The sequence below is a fragment of the Phyllobates terribilis genome, unplaced genomic scaffold (genome assembly GCF_046119375.1).
Source record: "Phyllobates terribilis strain yellow unplaced genomic scaffold, ASM4611937v1 Scaffold_3__8_contigs__length_932513732, whole genome shotgun sequence".
Taxonomy (NCBI): Eukaryota; Metazoa; Chordata; class Amphibia; order Anura; family Dendrobatidae; genus Phyllobates; species Phyllobates terribilis.
This window is the reverse complement of record NW_027362763.1, coordinates 862,163,905-862,182,952: the sequence shown is the minus strand read 5'-3', so window position 1 is coordinate 862,182,952 and position 19,048 is coordinate 862,163,905. Positions and strand designations below refer to the sequence as shown.

General features: G+C 45.1%; 1 protein-coding gene across 3 annotated transcripts in view; it reads right to left on the bottom strand.

Moving 5' to 3' along the window:
* The window catches only part of LOC141257725 (interferon-induced, double-stranded RNA-activated protein kinase-like), a 151,110-nt gene that overhangs the window by 106,554 nt on the left and 25,508 nt on the right, over positions 1-19,048 (bottom strand). For all 3 annotated transcript variants that reach the window (XM_073672621.1, XM_073672622.1, XM_073672624.1), the window contains exons 2-5: positions 17,462-17,585; positions 15,613-15,733; positions 4,186-4,241; positions 2,235-2,283 (exon numbers count right to left, since the gene is read on the bottom strand). In XM_073672621.1, coding sequence (XP_073528722.1) covers positions 2,235-2,283; positions 4,186-4,241; positions 15,613-15,733; positions 17,462-17,568 — 333 coding nt within the window. In that variant the 5' untranslated portion in view covers positions 17,569-17,585. The remainder of the gene's footprint in view (positions 1-2,234; positions 2,284-4,185; positions 4,242-15,612; positions 15,734-17,461; positions 17,586-19,048) is intronic.

Genomic DNA, 19,048 nt, shown 5'->3' with positions numbered 1-19,048 from the left:
TATACTGTTATCATAGGCAGTTTGTACAAAAACCTTTCAATTGTACTCTAATAGTTATTTGACTGGAAAATTACAATGACTGCAATTCATATAGGTAATTTGGGAAAATCTGAGAAAATATTATTTGCATAATAATTTGGAACACAGTGTAGTGTCATTGTAATTGTGGTATGGAAATTAGGACAATACAGTTGTCAATGTCGAGAATTATTAGGAAGCTGTCATTACTTAAGTAAGGACTTGGGGATTTATAGATTCTAATGGAGTTTGGTAAAAATACTCATAAATATTGTCATGTTGCATTATCACATTGTTGTTCTAAAATGCACGTCTTCCCTGCAGTATGATTTTATCATGTATACGCCTTTTGCCGCAATATGTAGTTCCTTTGTTTAAGCTATGCATAAAAAGGCTCTGATACGGTTGTTCGGGGCCATTCTATCGCCAGTCTACAGGCAGTCCACTGCCAAGGCCACACCATGGCCAGACCATCGCCAGATATCCCAATGCTGTTTTGCTTATCTAGACACCTGCGAGTGTCGAGTGTGAGTGTATTTTCCCTGCCTGCATTTTGAACTGTTTTGCCGCGTACCTTGAATAAACATCATTCTCTGCTTTGAAGAATTATCTACACTATTTTCCAGGCTCTTCCAGCTCTCACTAAGAGACTTTGATACAAGCATCATCAGTGATGTATGTTTTAAGGGCCGGGCTAGTCCCTACTATAATGAGCATGCATCAGTTGTCAATTGCAACGTATGCTCAGTATAGGATCTGACGTTTAATATCTTGTCACTGTGCAATATTCTTTTTAATGCACAGTGACCGTCCGCTCCCTCGCCGGCTCTGATGAGAGCTGACAAACCAGCAACAGAGCTCACTGTCAGTGCACATTGTACGGAGATTACCCAGTGTCACTTGCGGGGGAGGGGTTGATCTCTGCTCGCCAGGTTATCTCCTTGTAATGTGCACAGACAGTGCACTCTCTTGTTGGCGCGTCGCTTCTCATCAGATCAGGTGACGGAGCGCACTGTCACTGTGTATTTCAAAGAAAATTGCACAGTTACAAGATTCTACAGAGAATACGTCTGAATGGACAACTGACACATTCTCAGTAGAGCAGGGACTAGCCCAGCCACTGAAACAGACATCACTAATGATGCTCCATTTCAGGGTGGGGACAGAGGCTGTGGAAGTGACCACAGCCAATGCCCTCACATGAGGTCTCGTTTGAGTATTGCAGAGTGCACTGGGGGCTCTCAAACAAAGCGTCATCAAACAGGAAGTAGGTTAAAAACATAAATAAAAGCAATTAGATAATGTAGTGAGGGAACAATACAGAATTTTTAATTAACGTATATTAGAGATTAGATTATGACATTATATAGACATTAAAGGTTTTGGACCAAACCTTTAAGAAGCTTTGCCGCGTAAATCAGTTCTAAGTCAGCTGGATGAAGGAACTGCATATGGAGCATTAGACGGATGGACATAGCGCCCAGTAATACTAACTCTGGGGGAACACCAGGCTAAACATCAAAGTTATTCAACTTCAAATGGGACTTCCTTTAAGATATTTAAATGTAAAAAGTGTTCATTTACAAAATGTCTGCAGCATTACCAGAATGTTATATGGTGGCACGACCACTTTGATTACTGCCATGATCTGTAAGCTGGGAAATGTAAGCAGCTTAAAGCCCCCATCTACTGTATATTATACTAAAGAGGGCCAAAGCCACTAATATTGGCGGGCTCTGCCAACAGTCTAATATACATCGGGGCCTCCTGACTCTCCGTTGACCTGTAATATCTGAAAAGACAAGGACCTGACATGTCTGATTTTGGATTATCAATACTTTTGTTCTTCGTGAGATAAGCCGCCATCAGAGGACTTGGTCTGTGACTGGCTGGTAGATAACACAAGAGCGCTCAGCAAATGAGAGGATATAGTGGAGTCGGGAGATACAGCTAGTGGCAAAATGATCAGTCGAACCATCTTTTGGCCGCAGCTATCTGTGTGGGGCTCTAATTAGGGGCAAAGGGATAATTAATTAGATAAGCAAGTGCACTAGAATGTTTCCAAGAAAATTTCTGACTGAGCAGCAGAACAAAATCAAAGAGGAAATAAACATTTGTTAAATGAAATTAATTTTATTATATTATGAAAAGAAAACTGAAATGCAAAAAAAATAAAGTATATAAAATGATGTGCAGTTAAAAATGGGGTGGCATACCACATTGTTGCTGGCAGCTCCATTAACTGGGGATGGACTAGGTTCAGGTCTGTGAAAACAAATAGCAATAAATTATAGCAACAATTTTATATTTTCATTAAAAAAGATGAGAAGGTAAAAACACAGTGCAACAAAACTGCTTACTACCTTCCAAAAGTGAAAATATAAATTAATATAAAAATGTGGCATGTAATTTACAGGTAAGGGAAACCTGTAGGATCCCTTGAGGGTCCCCACCGCTACTATTGTGCACATTTTTCATCTGTGGTGATTGTGCCATACTAATACTGCAGTGATTGAAGGATAAGTTTTTACTGTGCAGTCGCATATGAATATTATGCAGGACTAGCCAAGTGTGGCATCTGTTCCCCCAAATTACTGCTGGATCTTCTAATACCCAGGGCGTGATTGACAGCTTGTATTACAGTCTTACCATTATGCAGGCTGGTAATTACGCCCAAAAAGCTGTGATTTCATGATCTAAGGCAGAACTAATCAGGGAGGAAAAGATGCCGCACTGACTAGTCCTGCCTTATTTTCACATGTCAAGCCGCAGGATAACATAACATTCTTCAATCACATGAGCATGAGTAAGTTACATAAAATCTATTAAAGAAATCTGTACCCATACCACCATAGTAGCTGTGGGGACACTCTACAAGATCTGAAAGGTTCCCTTTCATTGAGAAGATAATGAAAAGAAATATCACACTAACACAGAAATAACTAATAAAAAGATAATGTAAATAATAAGAGGTAATAATTCAGCTTATGCTAAAATACATATAGATTACTAGATAAAAGGTACTGGCAATTGCCTCTTTACAGATACTATATTTATTTTTGAATAATTTCACATTTCTTAGATAGAGACAACATATTCTGCATATCTTCCTGTCTTGTAAATTATATTTAAAAACTATACTTCCTACGAGCAACACTACTGATTGCTCTTTGCAGAATTTGCAAGACTGCAGTAATTAAATGGTTATTCCTATCTTAAGAAGTTATTACGTACTCATGGAATAGGTGATAACGTACTGATGAGCAAACGTCCGAACTCTGAGACTCCCATCAATCCCGAGAACGGGGCTTTGTGTGACGGCAGGAAAAAACTGAATGCTTGAGGCTAGGTGCCCACGATCAGGAAATAGCAGCGTTTTGGACACAGCATATTTTCGATGCGTACAAAATGCTGTGTGCAAATCACGCAGTTAAATACACGTGTGTTCATTGAACCATGCAGATCTAACGCATCTAATGAATAGCTATGGGTGAAACTACGCAGTGGAGACTAGCATCTCCCGAACCGCGGGTGAGTTTACGCAACGTTCAATAAAAGCAGAGTGGGCATGAGATTTCTATAAATCCCATCCACTGTGCTTCTAATGTAGAACGGAGCCATTTGGACACAGCGCAGGTGAGCTGCGCCCAAACCGCTGCTATTACTGATCGTGGGCACATACCCTTACTCAGCTTTCTCCAGCAATCCTATAGAGACAGGGCTTTGCAGATGTTCATTCTCGGTATATGTAAAGGTCCGAGGTTGGATCCCCACCAATCAGCAAGTTATCACATATCCTATGGATAGATAAGAACTTCTAGATATGGGAATAACTCTTTAAACCAGGGCTCCGACTCCTCAATTTCCATGACACCGACTCCAACTCCGGCTTCACGACTCTGACTCCCTCATACATGGCTCATGGTTAAGTGATAAATTTACTGTAGCACAGATTCATCTCAGCTAAAAGTCTAGACCCTTAGATCAGGAATAGGACAGACATTTATAAGACATTTCACAACTTTCCCAAATTCTTATGAAAAAATATTCCCCACAAACTGCATTGAACTACTGTACCTAATTTATTATATATTTTAGGAGTTGGAGTCGGTCCATTTTATACCGATTCCGACTCCACAGCCCTGCTTTAAACATTGTCTGAATTACCTTATATTCGATACTGCAGGACTGGCTGGGGAAGCAGAGTTACCTACTGTCTGAGGCTGCAAAATAAACAGAAAACAAAAATATATTTTAGATGATATATACACAAGCACAGAGACCCTGATTCCAGCGATGTGTTATTTACTTTGATGATTGTTGAAGTTTTACATCAAGAAACTGTGCCCTACGTTTTGAAACTTTAATGGAGCAATCCGGAAAACAGGAAATTCTTTGGCCATTAATAGAAATGTCCCGTTTATCATGGGCAGTCTTAAGAATGGCATCTCTGCCTTTGTAGTGCAACAGCTTTATTAATACTGGATGTGGAGGAGTCCTTGGTGGCAATGGCCGGGTTGGCACCCTGTGTGTCCTTTCCACAGCAAAGAGGGCAGACAGGCAATCAGTCCCAAACAAAGAACTTAACCATGTCTCAAAGTACTCATTAGGATTATTGCTCTCAGTTTTTTCAGGGACACCAATCACTCTTATATTATTTCGCCTGAGTCTTTTCTCCAAATCATCTGTTTTAGCCAATAGGGCAATGATCTGTTGTCCATGTCTGTGGCAGTCCTGTATTATCTGTAGCTGTTTATCCTCTAGATCAGGGGTCTCAAACACGCGGCCCCTGAGGCAGCTTAATGCGGCCCGCAGGCACTGGAACCCCCGTAATGATTGCGGCCTGGTCCTGAGGGCCACCAAAGTCAGTGATTCTTTTCAGTTGAATGTTCTACAAGTTAGGAATCAGCATGGGCCATTACTGCAAGATGGGGACCAGGATGGGCACATTACTACAAGATGGGGACCAGGGTGATCCATTACTACAAGATGGGGACTAGGATGGGCACATTACTACAAGATGAGGACCAGAATGAGCACATTACTACAAGGTGGGGACCAGGGTGAGCCATTACTACAAGATGGGGATCTGGATGTGCTCATTACTACAAGATGGGGACCAAGAGGGGCACATTACTACAAGATGGGGACCAGGGTGAGCCATTACTACAAGATGGAGACAAGGATGGGCACATTACTACAAGATGAGGACCAGAATGAGCACATTACTACAAAGTGGGGACGAGGTGGGCACATTACTACAAGATGGGGACCAGGATGGACACATTACTACAAGAGGGGGACCAGGATGGGCACATTACTACAAGATGGGGACCAGGATTGGCACATTACTACAAGATGGGGACCAGGATGGGCACATTACTACAAGATGGGGACCAGGATGGGCACATTACTACAAGATGGGGACCAGGATGGGCACATTACTACAAGAGGGGGACCAGGATGGGCACATTACTACAAGATGGGGAACAGGATGGACACATTACTACAAGATGGGGACCAGGATGGGCACATTACTACAAGATGGGGACCAGGATGGGCACATTACTACAAGATGGGGACCAGGATGGGCACATTACTAAAAGATGGGGACCAGGATGGGGCACATTACTACAAGATGGGAACCAGGATGGGCACGTTAATAAAAAATGGGGACCAGGATGGGGCACATTACTACAAGATGGGGACCAGGATGGGCACATTACTACAAGATGGGGACTAGGATGGGCACATTACTACAAGATGGGGACTAGGATGGGCACATTACTACAAGATGGGGACCATGATGAGCCATTACTACAAGATGGGGACCAGGATGAGCACATTACTACAAGATGGGGACCATGACGAGCCATTACTACAAGATGGGGACAAGGATGGGCACATTACTGCAAGATGGGGACCAGGATGGGCACATTTCTACAAGATGGGGACCATGATGAGCCATTGCTACAAGATGGGGACCATGATGGCACATTAATACAAGATGGGGACCAGGATGGGCACATTACTACAAGATGGGGACCATGATGAGCCATTACTTCAAGATGGGGACCAGGATGGGCACATTACTGCAAGATGGGGACCAAGATGAGCCATTACTACAAGATGGGGATCATGATGAGCCATTACTACAAGATGGGGACCAGGATGGGCACATTACTGCAAGATGGGGACCAGGATGAGCCATTACTACAAGATGGGGACCATGATGAGCCATTACTACAAGATGGGGACCAGGATCACATTACTGAAAAATGGGGACCAGGATGGGAGACATTACTACAAAATGAGGACCAAGATGGGGGACATTACTACAAGATGTGGACAAGGATGGGGACATTACCACAAGATGGGGACATTACTATAAGAAGTTGGTTAGAATTACTTTATGGTGCAAATTGTAAGAAAAAAAATCACCGTATGTGGCCAATTAGGGGACACACAAAGCAAATAAAAATTGTAAAAACTGTAAAACTGTAAACTTGTAAAAACTATAAAACTGTACTATAGCCCATAAAATGAATGCCATGAAAAAGAATTAAATAAAAAAGCCAAAAATGTTCAAAAAATGATCCAAAAGGAGTATAGAAAAAACAATATGGTAGCATTAAAATTTTCATATCATCCAGCAAAGAATGCGGCCCTTCAAATTCACATTTTTTCTATGTGCGGCCCATATACTTAGCCGAGTTTGAGACCCCTGCTCTAGATCACTGATTCTGCCCTCTGCTGCTGTCGTTAACCTTTTGTAGCCCTTGCCTCATAAAAGAAAGTTCCTCTTTAATCTCTCCCATCTGACTGCTAAGTGAGGCTAAAGCAGATCCATACTGTGTTACAGCCATAAACACCTCCTTAATCATGGGCTCACTATCCTGAGCTGTATTATGGTGGGAAGCAGTGATTTCTGACTGAGGCTGCAGGGCACAGGAATTTGGAAAGTCATTATCAGCAGTTATTGAATTCCTCTGAGAGCACAGAGAAACAATTAGACACTTCCATGATCTGTATATGTGCCTCATTGCCAGTGCAAGCTCCAGTATCTGGATTTCTAGCACAGCCAACCAGCCTCAGTGCTGTGCCTGCAGCCACTGACTTCCCTGTTCTGTTACCTGCTGCAGAGGAGCCTGAACCATCTTGGATGCCTCCATTCCCTCCTGCTGCTGCTCCCTGTCATCTTGCTGCTGCTCCTCCGGCCACGATCGCTCCTCCTATGCACACCGGTAAGTGCTAGGGCGTGTATACAAGGAGTAATACCGCTTTTTATGAAGTTAGGGGCCCAGTGGATCCTTCGGCAGGCTGCTTATCCCAGGAGATCTTCTAGCATACTTCCACTCACATGTCCAGCCAGGCCATGCCCCCGATGATTGCTGAAGTTTTAACTAAAAACTGTTTTCTCTGCTGCAGATCTTCCAGTTCTCTGAATGCTGAGCTCTGTATAACCCCACGCACACTACTGATTGGTGTAGACAGGGTTATAAAGAGTTCAGCATTCAATGAAAATGAAAGGGGGAGTTACCAGTGTAAGACATATAATGACTGACAGTCTGCTCTCCTAATCGCTCTGTATAACTAACACTGTTCAGCACAGCTGAGCTTTGTTTAGCTACAAACACCTTTGCAGCTGCAGCTGTCCACTCACAGTGCTGTCAGCTCAGGTTGCAGAGTTGTACATGATTACAACTTACACAGTACAGCCGAGTTGAACTTTGTCTCATTACAAACACATTTGCAGCTACAGCTCTCTTCTCACAATGGTGTTAGCTCTGCAGTTCTGCTCTTCCCCTACATTGGCTGCCTGTGAGATGGAAGCTGAAGAACTATGCATACGTGTTTGTAATGCTTTGCTGTATTAGTTGTAATCACACACAGCTCTGCAGTAAGAACATGACAGCAGACTGTCAGCTATAACATAACACTAGTAACGCCCCCTTTCATTTAAAATTAGCCCTTGAGGCAGATTCTCATGGAAATCTGTATTAGGCCCATAGCTCTTAAAGGGGTTATCCAAGCTTGGGGTTCAAGTCTGCAGTGCACGCTGGCAGGATCCTCCGGTGTGTCTTCACCAAGAGTGGGCGGGCGCATGACTGCAAGTATGTGAAATTGCATACATGCGGTCACATGCCAACTACATGTGTGTGGCCTCACTCAATACAAGTGAATTGAGCGAGACCAGACACATCTAGTTGGATGTGTATGCAAATCGTCCACCCACTCCCAGCGCCAGCACCAGAGAATCCTGACAACGAGCGCTTGAGGATTCAGAATTCTGCAGTCACATAGAGTGACTGCAGCCTTGAACCCAAAGCCTGGATAACCCTTTTAACCCCTTTGTAGCCCAGGGCGTACTAATACGTATCTGTGCCCTGGGACTTAAGAGCCTGATACATATTAGTATGCCCTATCTGTAATGCGGCACCGCGACTTCGGTCGCGGTGATCGCACTAAATTTCCGGCGCTATCTTACCTCAGGGTAGATGGCGCCGTTATCCCGGGGAGGTGTCACCGCCCACCCGCACCCACGATCGCTGTGATTGGCTGTTCAATTCTGAACAGTCAATCACAGCATTTCTCACTGTTTCCGGCAATCAGATTGCCAGAAACAGTGATGTGCAGCCTAGGATCGGTGCTCCTAAGAGCACCGACCCTAGGCTGTTGCTAGGAGACCCCAGCCCTGGCCCCAAACCGCTATGATCGGTGCGATCGTCGATTACATCGATTGCACCCATCACAAAGTGACCGGGCGGTGACCGGCTTGTGACCTGCCTGTCACCGCCCCATGACCCCCTGTGATATGATCAGAGGCCCCAGACAGCTCTGATTGGAGCGATCGATGATGACATCGATCGCTCCAATCAGAGTACCTGAACACAGGTGACAGGGTGGTCACAGGGCGGTGTCACCTTTCTGTGACCCTCTGTGATGTTGCCCAGGCCCCAGCCATCTCTGATTGGTGCGATCGATTTCATCATCGATCGCACCAATCAGAGTGCCTGACCGGGAGGTGACCGGCCTGTGACCTGCCTGTCACCACCCTATCACCCCCCTGTGACCGCCCTGCAGCTCCTCACACTTGTGCCTGTCACCACCCTATCACCCCCCTGTGACCGCCCTGCAGCTCCTCACACTTGGTGAGGATTTCTACAGAGCGGTCACACTGCGGATCTCTCTGTGCTGGGCCTTGTGATGCCACAGCATTTGTGACACCACAAGATCTTCTTCCACCTGCTCCAGGCTTCTGCTCCAGTCTCCAGGCTCATGGCTCCGGTCTCCAGGCCCCAGTCTCTTGCTCTGGTCTCCAGGCTCCAGTCTCTTGCTCTGGTCTCCAGGCTCCAGTCTCTTGCTCTGGTCTCCAGGCTCCAGTCTCTTGCTCTGGTCTCCAGGATCCAGTCTCTTGCTCTGGTCTCCAGGCTCCAGTCTCTTGCTCTGGTCTCCAGGCTCCAGTCTCCAGTCTCTTGCTCTGGTCTCCAGGCTCCAGTCTCCAGTCTCTTGCTCTGGTCTCCAGGCTCCAGTCTCCAGTCTCTTGCTCTGGTCTCCAGGCTCCAGTCTCCAGTCTCTTGCTCTGGTCTCCAGGCTCCAGTCTCCAGTCTCTTGCTCTGGTCTCCAGTCTCCAGTCTCCAGGCTCCAGTCTCCAGTCTCTTGCTCTGGTCTCCAGGCTCCAGTCTCCAGTCTCTTGCTCTGGTCTCCAGGCTCCAGTCTCCAGTCTCTTGCTCTGGTCTCCAGGCTCCAGTCTCCAGTCTCTTGCTCTGGTCTCCAGGCTCCAGTCTCTTGCTCTGGTCTCCAGGCTCCAGTCTCCAGTCTCTTGCTCTGGTCTCCAGGCTCCAGTCTCTTGCTCTGGTCTCCAGGCTCCAGTCTCTTGCTCTGGTCTCCAGGCTCCAGTCTCCAGTCTCTTGCTCTGGTCTCCAGGCTCCAGTCTCCAGTCTCTTGCTCTGGTCTCCAGGCTCCAGTCTCCAGTCTCTTGCTCTGGTCTCCAGGCTCCAGTCTCCAGTCTCTTGCTCTGGTCTCCAGGCTCCAGTCTCCAGTCTCTTGCTCTGGTCTCCAGGCTCCAGTCTCCAGTCTCTTGCTCTGGTCTCCAGTCTCCAGTCTCTTGCTCTGGTCTCCAGGCTCCAGTCTCTTGCTCTGGTCTCCAGTCTCTTGCTCTGGTCTCCAGGCTCCAGTCTCTTGCTCTGGTCTCCAGGCTCCAGTCTCTTGCTCTGGTCTCCAGGCTCCAGTCTCTTGCTCTGGTCTCCAGGCTCCAGTCTCCAGGCCCCAGTCTCTTGCTCCGGTCTCCAGGCTCCAGTCTCTTGCTCCGGTCTCCAGGCTCCAGTCTCTTGCTCTGGTCTCCAGGCTCCAGTCTCTTGCTCTGGTCTCCAGTCTCTTGCTCTGGTCTCCAGGCTCCAGTCTCTTGCTCCGGTCTCCAGGCTCCAGTCTCTTGCTCTGGTCTCCAGGCTCCAGTCTCTTGCTCCGGTCTCCAGGCTCCAGTCTCTTGCTCCGGTCTCCAGTCTCCAGTCTCTTGCTCTGGTCTCCAGGCTCCAGTCTCTTGCTCTGGTCTCCAGTCTCTTGCTCTGGTCTCCAGGCTCCAGTCTCTTGCTCCGGTCTCCAGGCTCCAGTCTCTTGCTCTGGTCTCCAGGCTCCAGTCTCTTGCTCTGGTCTCCAGGCTCCAGTCTCTTGCTCTGGTCTCCAGGCTCCAGTCTCTTGCTCTGGTCTCCAGGCTCCAGTCTCTTGCTCTGGTCTCCAGGCTCCAGTCTCTTGCTCTGGTCTCCAGGCTCCAGTCTCTTGCTCTGGTCTCCAGGCTCCAGTCTCTTGTCTCCAGGCTCAAGGCTCCAGTCTCTTGTCTCCAGGCTCAAGGCTCCAGGCTCCTGCTTGGGTCTCCAGGCTCCAGGCTCCTGCTTGGGTCTCCAGGCTCCTGCTTGGGTCTCCAGGCTCCAGGCTCCTGCTTGGGGCTCCAGGCTTCTGCTTGGGGCTCCAGGCCCCTGCTTGGGGCTCCAGGCTCCTGCTTGGGGCTCCAGGCTCCTGCTTGGGGCTCCAGGCTCCAGGTTCCTGCTTGGGTCTCCAGGCTCCGGTCTCCAGCTCCTGCTCAGGTCTGCTGCTGATCCTGGTCCAGAGCCTGCTCCTGCTGCTGATCCTGTTGCTGCTGAAAGAAGAACAGAGAGGACTTTGGCAAGTCCATCTCTGATCTCGTCCTTTGCACCACATCAGAGGAAAAGAGAGCGGAGGGCACCACCTAAAATGATATACTATGATGCTCAACCTGTCACGTACAGAAACCCATGATCAAAATATATAAGCAGTAGGTATAAACGGGGATCACCAAACCATATAAATTTAGAATGAATTTTATGAAACACTGAACTAGACAAACATGAGTTAAAAACATTTAAAAAGCATAATGCTCAAACCAAATAACATGGATTTGTATTGGCTGAACCTCAAGAAATGTCACCACCAAGAGAAAAAATACAAAATGGCTTAAACACTCAAAAAAGATACAGCATGGCACATCTTATCCATGTCAAACATTAACAGTGCAAGACAGAATCATACTCATACCATTGATCCCACTAGTATCTATGCTCTGTCCACTAGAAAGTGACCTGTGGTAATATCCGTCAGAGGAATACATCAGAAAACAAGTTATTGCACTTATATCCCCATAGAAATAACAGGGTAAACCATAGGTGACCATATGCAAATACACACCAGAGGCTTGGAAGACCCCCAAACCCAGCAAGTTTGCTGAAGTGTACATGCCCCAAAAGGACATCTGCGTGGATGAGTCCTTAATCGCTTTTAAGGGGCGGCTTGGATTCCGTCAGTACCTGCCCAGTAAGAGGGCCAGGTACGGAATCAAGCTATATAAACTTTGTGAGAGTACCTCAGGGTAGATTTTATGAAGGGAAGGACTCCTGGATTGAACCCCCTGAATGCCCCCCTGTTCTGGGAGTGAGTGGGAAAATTGTGTGGGACTTGGTGCACCCACTGCTGGATAAAGGTTATCACCTGTACGTGGATACCTTTTATACCAGTGTCCCTCTCTTCAAGTCCCTCTCTGCGCGACGTACCACAGCCTGCGGTACTATCCGCAAAAATCAGAGAGGCCTTCCAAAGACGCTAATTGGGCAGCTGCTCAGAAGGGGTGAGAGCAAAACCCAATGTAGCGCCCACCTTCTGGTGGTCAAGTACAAGAACAAGAGGGATGTCCTTTTCTTGACCACCATACATGGTGATGGCAGCACCCTCAGCACTGTATGAGGTTCCACTACACAGGTTGTCAAACCAGACTGTGTAGTGGGGTACAACAAGTACATGGGGGGAGTTGATCTCTCTGATCAAGTCATCCAGCTGTACAGTGCTTTGAGAAAGGCCAGAGGGTGGTAAAAGAAGCTGGCCGTGCACATCGTTCAGATGGCAATGCACAACGCTTTCCTTCTGTCACGATGTGCAGGCCAAACTTCTGCGTCGTACCTTCAGTTGGAGGAGGAAGTGATCAAGTTCCTGATATTTGGCAGCAGTGACGGAGCAGGCCCCAGTACTTCCGGAACTGAAGGACCTCGAATTGTACCAGGCCAGCATTTCCCGGGGCAGATCCCTCACAGCGGAAAAAAAGTAAGTCACAAAAGAAGTGCAGAGTGTGTTATAAAAGGGAAATACGCAAGGACACCACTTACCAATGCGACACCTGCCCCGACAAACCTGGCCTGTGCATGAAAGAATGCTTCAAAAGGTACCATACTTCCATGGACTACTAAATTAATTTCTGACGTATGACAACCTGACGAACACTACACAACTGACAATGTGTTTGTCAGGTTGTCCAACGTCAGTTGTGTAGTGTTCGTCAGGTTGTCCTACACAACTGACGTATGACACTACATTATAAAATTCAAAAATCAGGTATCACTTCCAAAAAGGGGACACTTATTGGGCATTTCCACTGTTTAGGCACATCAGGGGATCTGAGAACCTGACATGATGCCCGCAGACCATTCTTTCAAAGTCTGCATTCCAAAGCGTCACTCCTTCCCTTCCAAGCCCTGACGTGCGCCCAAACAGTAGTTTTCTCCAACACATGGGGTATCCGCATACTCAGGACGAATTGGACAACAGATTTTGAGGTCCACTTTCTCCTGTTACCCTTGTGAAAATATTTTTTTTAACATTTTTATGGAAAAAATTTTGTTGTTTTTTATTTTCACAAGTAAATGTTATAATTTTCTGTGAAGCACCTGGGGGTTCAATGTGCTCACCACATATCTAGATAAATTCATTAGGGGTCTGGTTTCCAAAAGGGGGGCACTTGTTTGGGCATCTCCATTGTTTAGGCACATCAGGGGCTCCGAGAAAGTGACATGACGCCCACAGACCATTCCATCAAAGTCTGCATTCCAAAGCATCACTCCTTCACTTCCGAGCACTGACGTTACCCTATATGTGGGGGAAAGCCATTGTTTGGGCTATCAGTGTACTCAGGAGAAATTTCACAACAACTTTTGGGGTCCAATTTCTCCTGGTACCCTCATGAAAATAAAAAAATTGCGGCTAAAAAATTGTTTTTGTGGAAAAAAAAAGATTTTTTTTTTCACGGCTCTACGTCATAAACTTTTGCTAAACACTTGGGGGTTCAAAGTGCTCACCACACATCTAAATAAGTTCCTTAAGGGGTCTAGTTTCCAAAATGGGGTCACATGTGGGGGGTTTCCACTGTTTAGGCACATCAGGGGCTCTGCAAACGCGACATGGGGTCCGCTGTCAGTTCCAGCGACTTTTGCATTGAAAACATCAAATGGCGCTCCTTCCCTTCCGAGCCCTTTCCCCCACATATGGGGTATCAGCGTACTCAGGAGAAATTGCACAACAACTTTTGGGGATCAATTTCTCCTATTACCCTTGTGAAAATAAAAAAATTGGGGTCTAAAGTAAAATTTTAGTGAAAAAAGTTAAATATTAATTTTTTCCTTTCACGTTCGATTAATTGCTGTGAAGCACGTGAAAGGTTAATAAACTTCGTGAATGTGGTTTTGAGCACCTTGAGGGGTGCAGTTTTTAGAATGGTGTTACTTTTGAGTATTTTCTGTCATAAAGACCCCTCAAAGTGACTTCAAATGTGACGTGGATATTAAAAAAATGGTTTGGTAAATTTTGTTGTAAAATTCTAGATCCAAAATTGTGCTGATGTAAAGTAGATATGTGGGAAATGTTATTTATTAACTATTTTGTGTGACATATCTCTCTGATTTAAGGGTATGGAAATTGAAAGTTTGAAAATTGTGAAATTTTTTAAATTTTCACCAAATTTCCGTTCTTTTCAGAAATAAAAGCAAGTTATATCGAAGAAATTTTAACACTATCATGAAGTACAATATGTCACGAAAAAACAATCTCAGAATCAGGGGAATCCGTTGAAGCGTTCCAGAGTAATTACCTCATAAAGTGACAGTGGTCAGAATTGTAAAAATTGGCCTGGTCATTAACGTGCAAACCACCTTGGGTGGTAAAGGGGTTAACAGCTCAGTTACATATTATGAAAAATGTGTATTTCTCTAGAATAAGACATCAGATCGCAAATATCAAGGAATTATTTTATTCAACTTTCTATGTCCTGCATGCCCCTATAGACGGCTTAGGAGGATTGATCCTACTAACAGCTTCCCTTTAAAGAGGTGATCCACTAAGAATAATGCAAATAAAAAACCCTTTTACTACCAAAGTTCATGTTTTATGCCTTTCTGCTTTACTTCCTGTCCCACGCACGTTTTTACAGCCATCACTCCCTCTTCAGATCCTCTGATCCCTTCTGACTACACTTGCCTTCAGCCCTTGTGCTAGCCTGCAAGCCAGAAGTGAGAAAATCCCTTGCCTTTAACCTCCCATGCCACCCCCAGCTTCACCTTGATACAAGTAGCAAACAAAGCAAAAGAACACCAGACAAGGTAATAAGGTTTATCACCTGATCACCCATTACTGACGACTGATGGGGAGAGAAAGATGTATATAGGAGGATGATGCTGTACATTAGTGATGGGTCGTTCACAACCGATCTGGCACAAAGAGCCGCCTCCCTTCTGTGAACAATGGGAGCAGGCAAACCAGTGAGAGCCACATGCAGTTTCTGAATTCACTGGGGGTAAAATAACGGTGTTTGACAGCCAAAACTCCGCCCAACTATCTTTCATTGGCTAGCTGCAGATGGGCAGGGTTTTGACTGCGGTTTTATCTTATGTGTGTTCACCTGTGGATGAACAGAGACGTAATAAGAATCCATAATAGCCGGCTGTTTTTGGTGAGCGAAGCCTAATGATATAGGTCAGCAAAAAGAGCTGGACTGTACATATTATAAGGGTATAGAACAGTGTGTGTGGGGCCCGGCACCTCACAGCATGAAAAGTAACATGATCGTGATGTCACGTTAGATTCCGGAGTCAGGAAGGCAGGGAGAATCTGACATGTAACCAGGAGAGCAGCTCATTAAGAATAGAGCTCTACTGTGGCAGTTAGTTCATATGAAAGGAACATAGAAAGAAGAGACCAACTCTTTAATAGAAAAAGATTGTCAAAAGCAGACTGCCCTTTAAAAAATTGATACACTCTGTTTACCTGGTCTTGGTTTTGTAGTGAGAGGAAAGCCATTTTGCATGCATGGTTCTCAGCTGCCTTTTTAGTTTTGTCCTCTGCTTCTCCACATTTTTCTCCATTTACAAACACACAGGCAGTAAATCTAAAAAGAAAAAGGAAAAATCCATATATTTATTTCAACATTATACAGTGGGTACGGAAAGTATTCAGACCCCTTTAAAATTTTCACTCTTTGTTTCATTGCAGCCATTTGGTAAATTCTAACAAGTTCATTTTTTTTCTCATTAAAGTACATTCTGCACCCCATCTTGACTGAAAAAAACAGAAATGTAGAACTTTTTGCAAATTTATTAAAAAAGAAAAACTGAAATATCACATGGTCATAAGTATTCAGACCCTTTGCTCAGACACTCATATTTAAGTCACATGCTGTCCATTTCCATGTCATCCTCCTTGAGATGGTTCTACTCCTTCATTGGACTCCAGCTGTGTTTAATTAAACTGATAGGAATTGATTTGGAAAGGCACACACCAGTCTATATAAGACCTCACAGCTCACAGGGCATGTCAAACCAAATGAGAATCATGAGCTCAAAGGAACGGCCCAAGGAGCTCAGAGACAGAATTGTGGCAAGGCACAGATCTGACCAAGGTTACAAAAGAATTTCTGCATTACTCAATGTTCCTAAGAGCACAGTGGCCTCCATAATCCTTAAACGGAAGAAGTTTGGGACCACCAGAAGTCTTCCTAGACCTGGCCGTCCAGCCAACTGAGCAATCGTGGGAGAAGAGTCTTGGTGAGAGAGGTAAAGAAGAACCCCAAGATCACTGTGGCTGAGCTCCAGAGATGCAGTAGGGAGATGGGAGAGAGTTCCACAAAGTCAACTATAACTGCAGCCCTCCACCAATCAGGCCTTTATGGCAGAGTGGCCCGATGGAAGCCTCTCCTCAGTGCAAGACATATGAAAGCCCGCATAGATTTTGCTCAAAAACACATGAAGGACTCCCAGACTATCAGAAATAAGGTTCTCAGGTCTGATGAGACGAAGATAGAACTTTTTGGTGATAATTCTAAGCGGTATGTGTGGAGAAAACCAGGCACTGCTCATCACCTGCCCAATACAATCCCAACAGTAAAACATGGTGGTGGCAGCATCATGCTATGGGGGTGTTTTTCAGCTGCAGGGACAGGACAACTGGTTGCAATTGAAGGAAACATGAATGCGGCCAATTACAGAGATATCCTGGATGAAAACCTCTTCCAGAGTGCTCTGGACCTCAGACTTGGCCGAAGGTTCACCTTCCAACAAGACAATGACCCTAAGCACACAGCTAAAATAGCAAAGGAGTGGCTTCAAAACAACTCTGTGACCATTCTTGACTAGCCCAGCAAGAGCCCTGACCTAAACCCAATTGAGCATCTTTGGAGACACCTGAAAATGGCTGTCCACCAACGTTCACCATCCAACCTGACGGAACTGGAGAGGATCTGCAAGGAAGAATGGCAGAGGATCCCCAAATCCAGGTATGAAAAACTTGTTGCATCATTCCCAAGAAGACTCATTGCTGTACTAGCTCAAAAGGGTTCTTCTACTCAATACTGAGCAAAGGGTCTGAATACTTATGACCATGTGATATTTCATTTTTTCTTTTTTAATAAATTGGCAAAAATTTCTACATTTTTTTTCAGTCAAGATGGGGTGCAGAGTGTACATTAATGAGAAAAAAATAAATTTTTTAGAATTTACCAAATGGCTGCAATGAAACAAAAAGTGAAGGGGTCTGAATACTTTCCGTACCCACTGTAAAAAAAAAAGAATAAATAAAGATATCCCCCATTTCTTACAGTAAGTGAAAAAATCCTCTGTACCTGGGGTTATGAGGTGGTCCTGTTGTGGACATTTGAAAGTTAAAGCGCAGCCCAGATGTGTCACAGTGTCTTATCAGCATGCCTTTATAGTTATGCTCTGCCATCATGTATTTCAATTAAGAACCTTAAAGAAAAGAAAATATATTTGGTGTAAATACCTGTTGAAAAAAATTGGGCATTAATTTTGGCATGATCCAAACACATCCCACTTAGCTTTTAAACTGAATCAAAACTAAGATAGAAACAAAATGAACATATACCCTGCCATAAGTAAAAAGCAATAGTGCATATAAATAACATAGGGTACTTAGTAAACGCTGTTAGGACTGTCCCGACTGGGTACACCTTAGCGCTGGTTGGATGGCTTTTATGTTTTTTTTTATCAAAAACAGTGTTTACTAAAGAACCCTATGTTATTTATCTGCACTATTGCTTTTTACTTACTTATAGCAGGGTATATGTACATTTTATTTCTATCTTAGGTTTGGTCTGTTTAATGGCCAGTGTGAACATTCTCCTACACACTGCATGTAAGCCAATTTAAACGCCAGTTCATTTCTATCGGTTTTGCTTTTCAATGGGATCCAAAACAGGTGGGCAAACTACATATTTTTGAACTGTTCAACACAGTGAGCGCTGACGTCAGTAAGGGTAATGCAGTTCATAGCCCATGAACTCCGGTCACCTTACTGATATCACCGCCAGTCACTTCAGGCCAGTTCTCACGCTACTGTCAGTGTGTTTGGCTGGCGTAATGAGTGGTCGAATCATGCCACCGCGCAACACACCATCCGGATGCAGCAAAGCTGGGGTTCGTCGTGGGACATCATCTTTATGGATTATCAGCGGAGAGTTGAGGATTACTTTGGTTTTTTATTTTTATTTGGATCTTAGTAAATGGGTAAAAGTGGGTCGGGAAGTGTTTTGTTCAAATAAAGGACTTTGCTCTGAGTGTATTTTTTAACTTAAACTTACGGGGTTAGTAATGGGGGTGCCTTATAGAAGCCTCTCCATTGCTAACCCCTGGGGTTGATGTCAGAAAACATAAAACAGCTGACATCAACCCCAAAACCATTACCTCACTTGCCAACGCACCAGAGAAAGTTGGAAGAGCTGAGGCAAAGGGCCAGAATTGGCGTATCTAATGGATGCACCATTTCTGGGGCGGCTGAGGGCTGATGTTATTAGTAGAGATGAGCGGTGTTCGACTAGAACTGTTCGCCAATCTCAAATTCGAGCTGTTTTGGGCGGTGTTCGAGTTGTTCGACGAACCCGAACGATTTGCAAAAAATTCGGCTGTTCGAGGTTATGTTCGATAACTGTTCGTGAACCAAAAGCGTGTCCTGCATGTCTGGTGCTATTTAGAGCACCAATCATGCAGGGATTGCCTGCCACTCACTGTAATGCCACAGCCATGGTGGTTGTGGCATTACAGTGATTGCCCAAATCGATGGGAACAGTGCCAACAGTGAAACATGAAAAGCCGGCAATTCATCAGCGGCATACACCGGTACCCGACAATTTAGAACTGAAAGAATAGAGCTTCACACATAGATTAGATAGATATAAACATGTCAGCCACATATA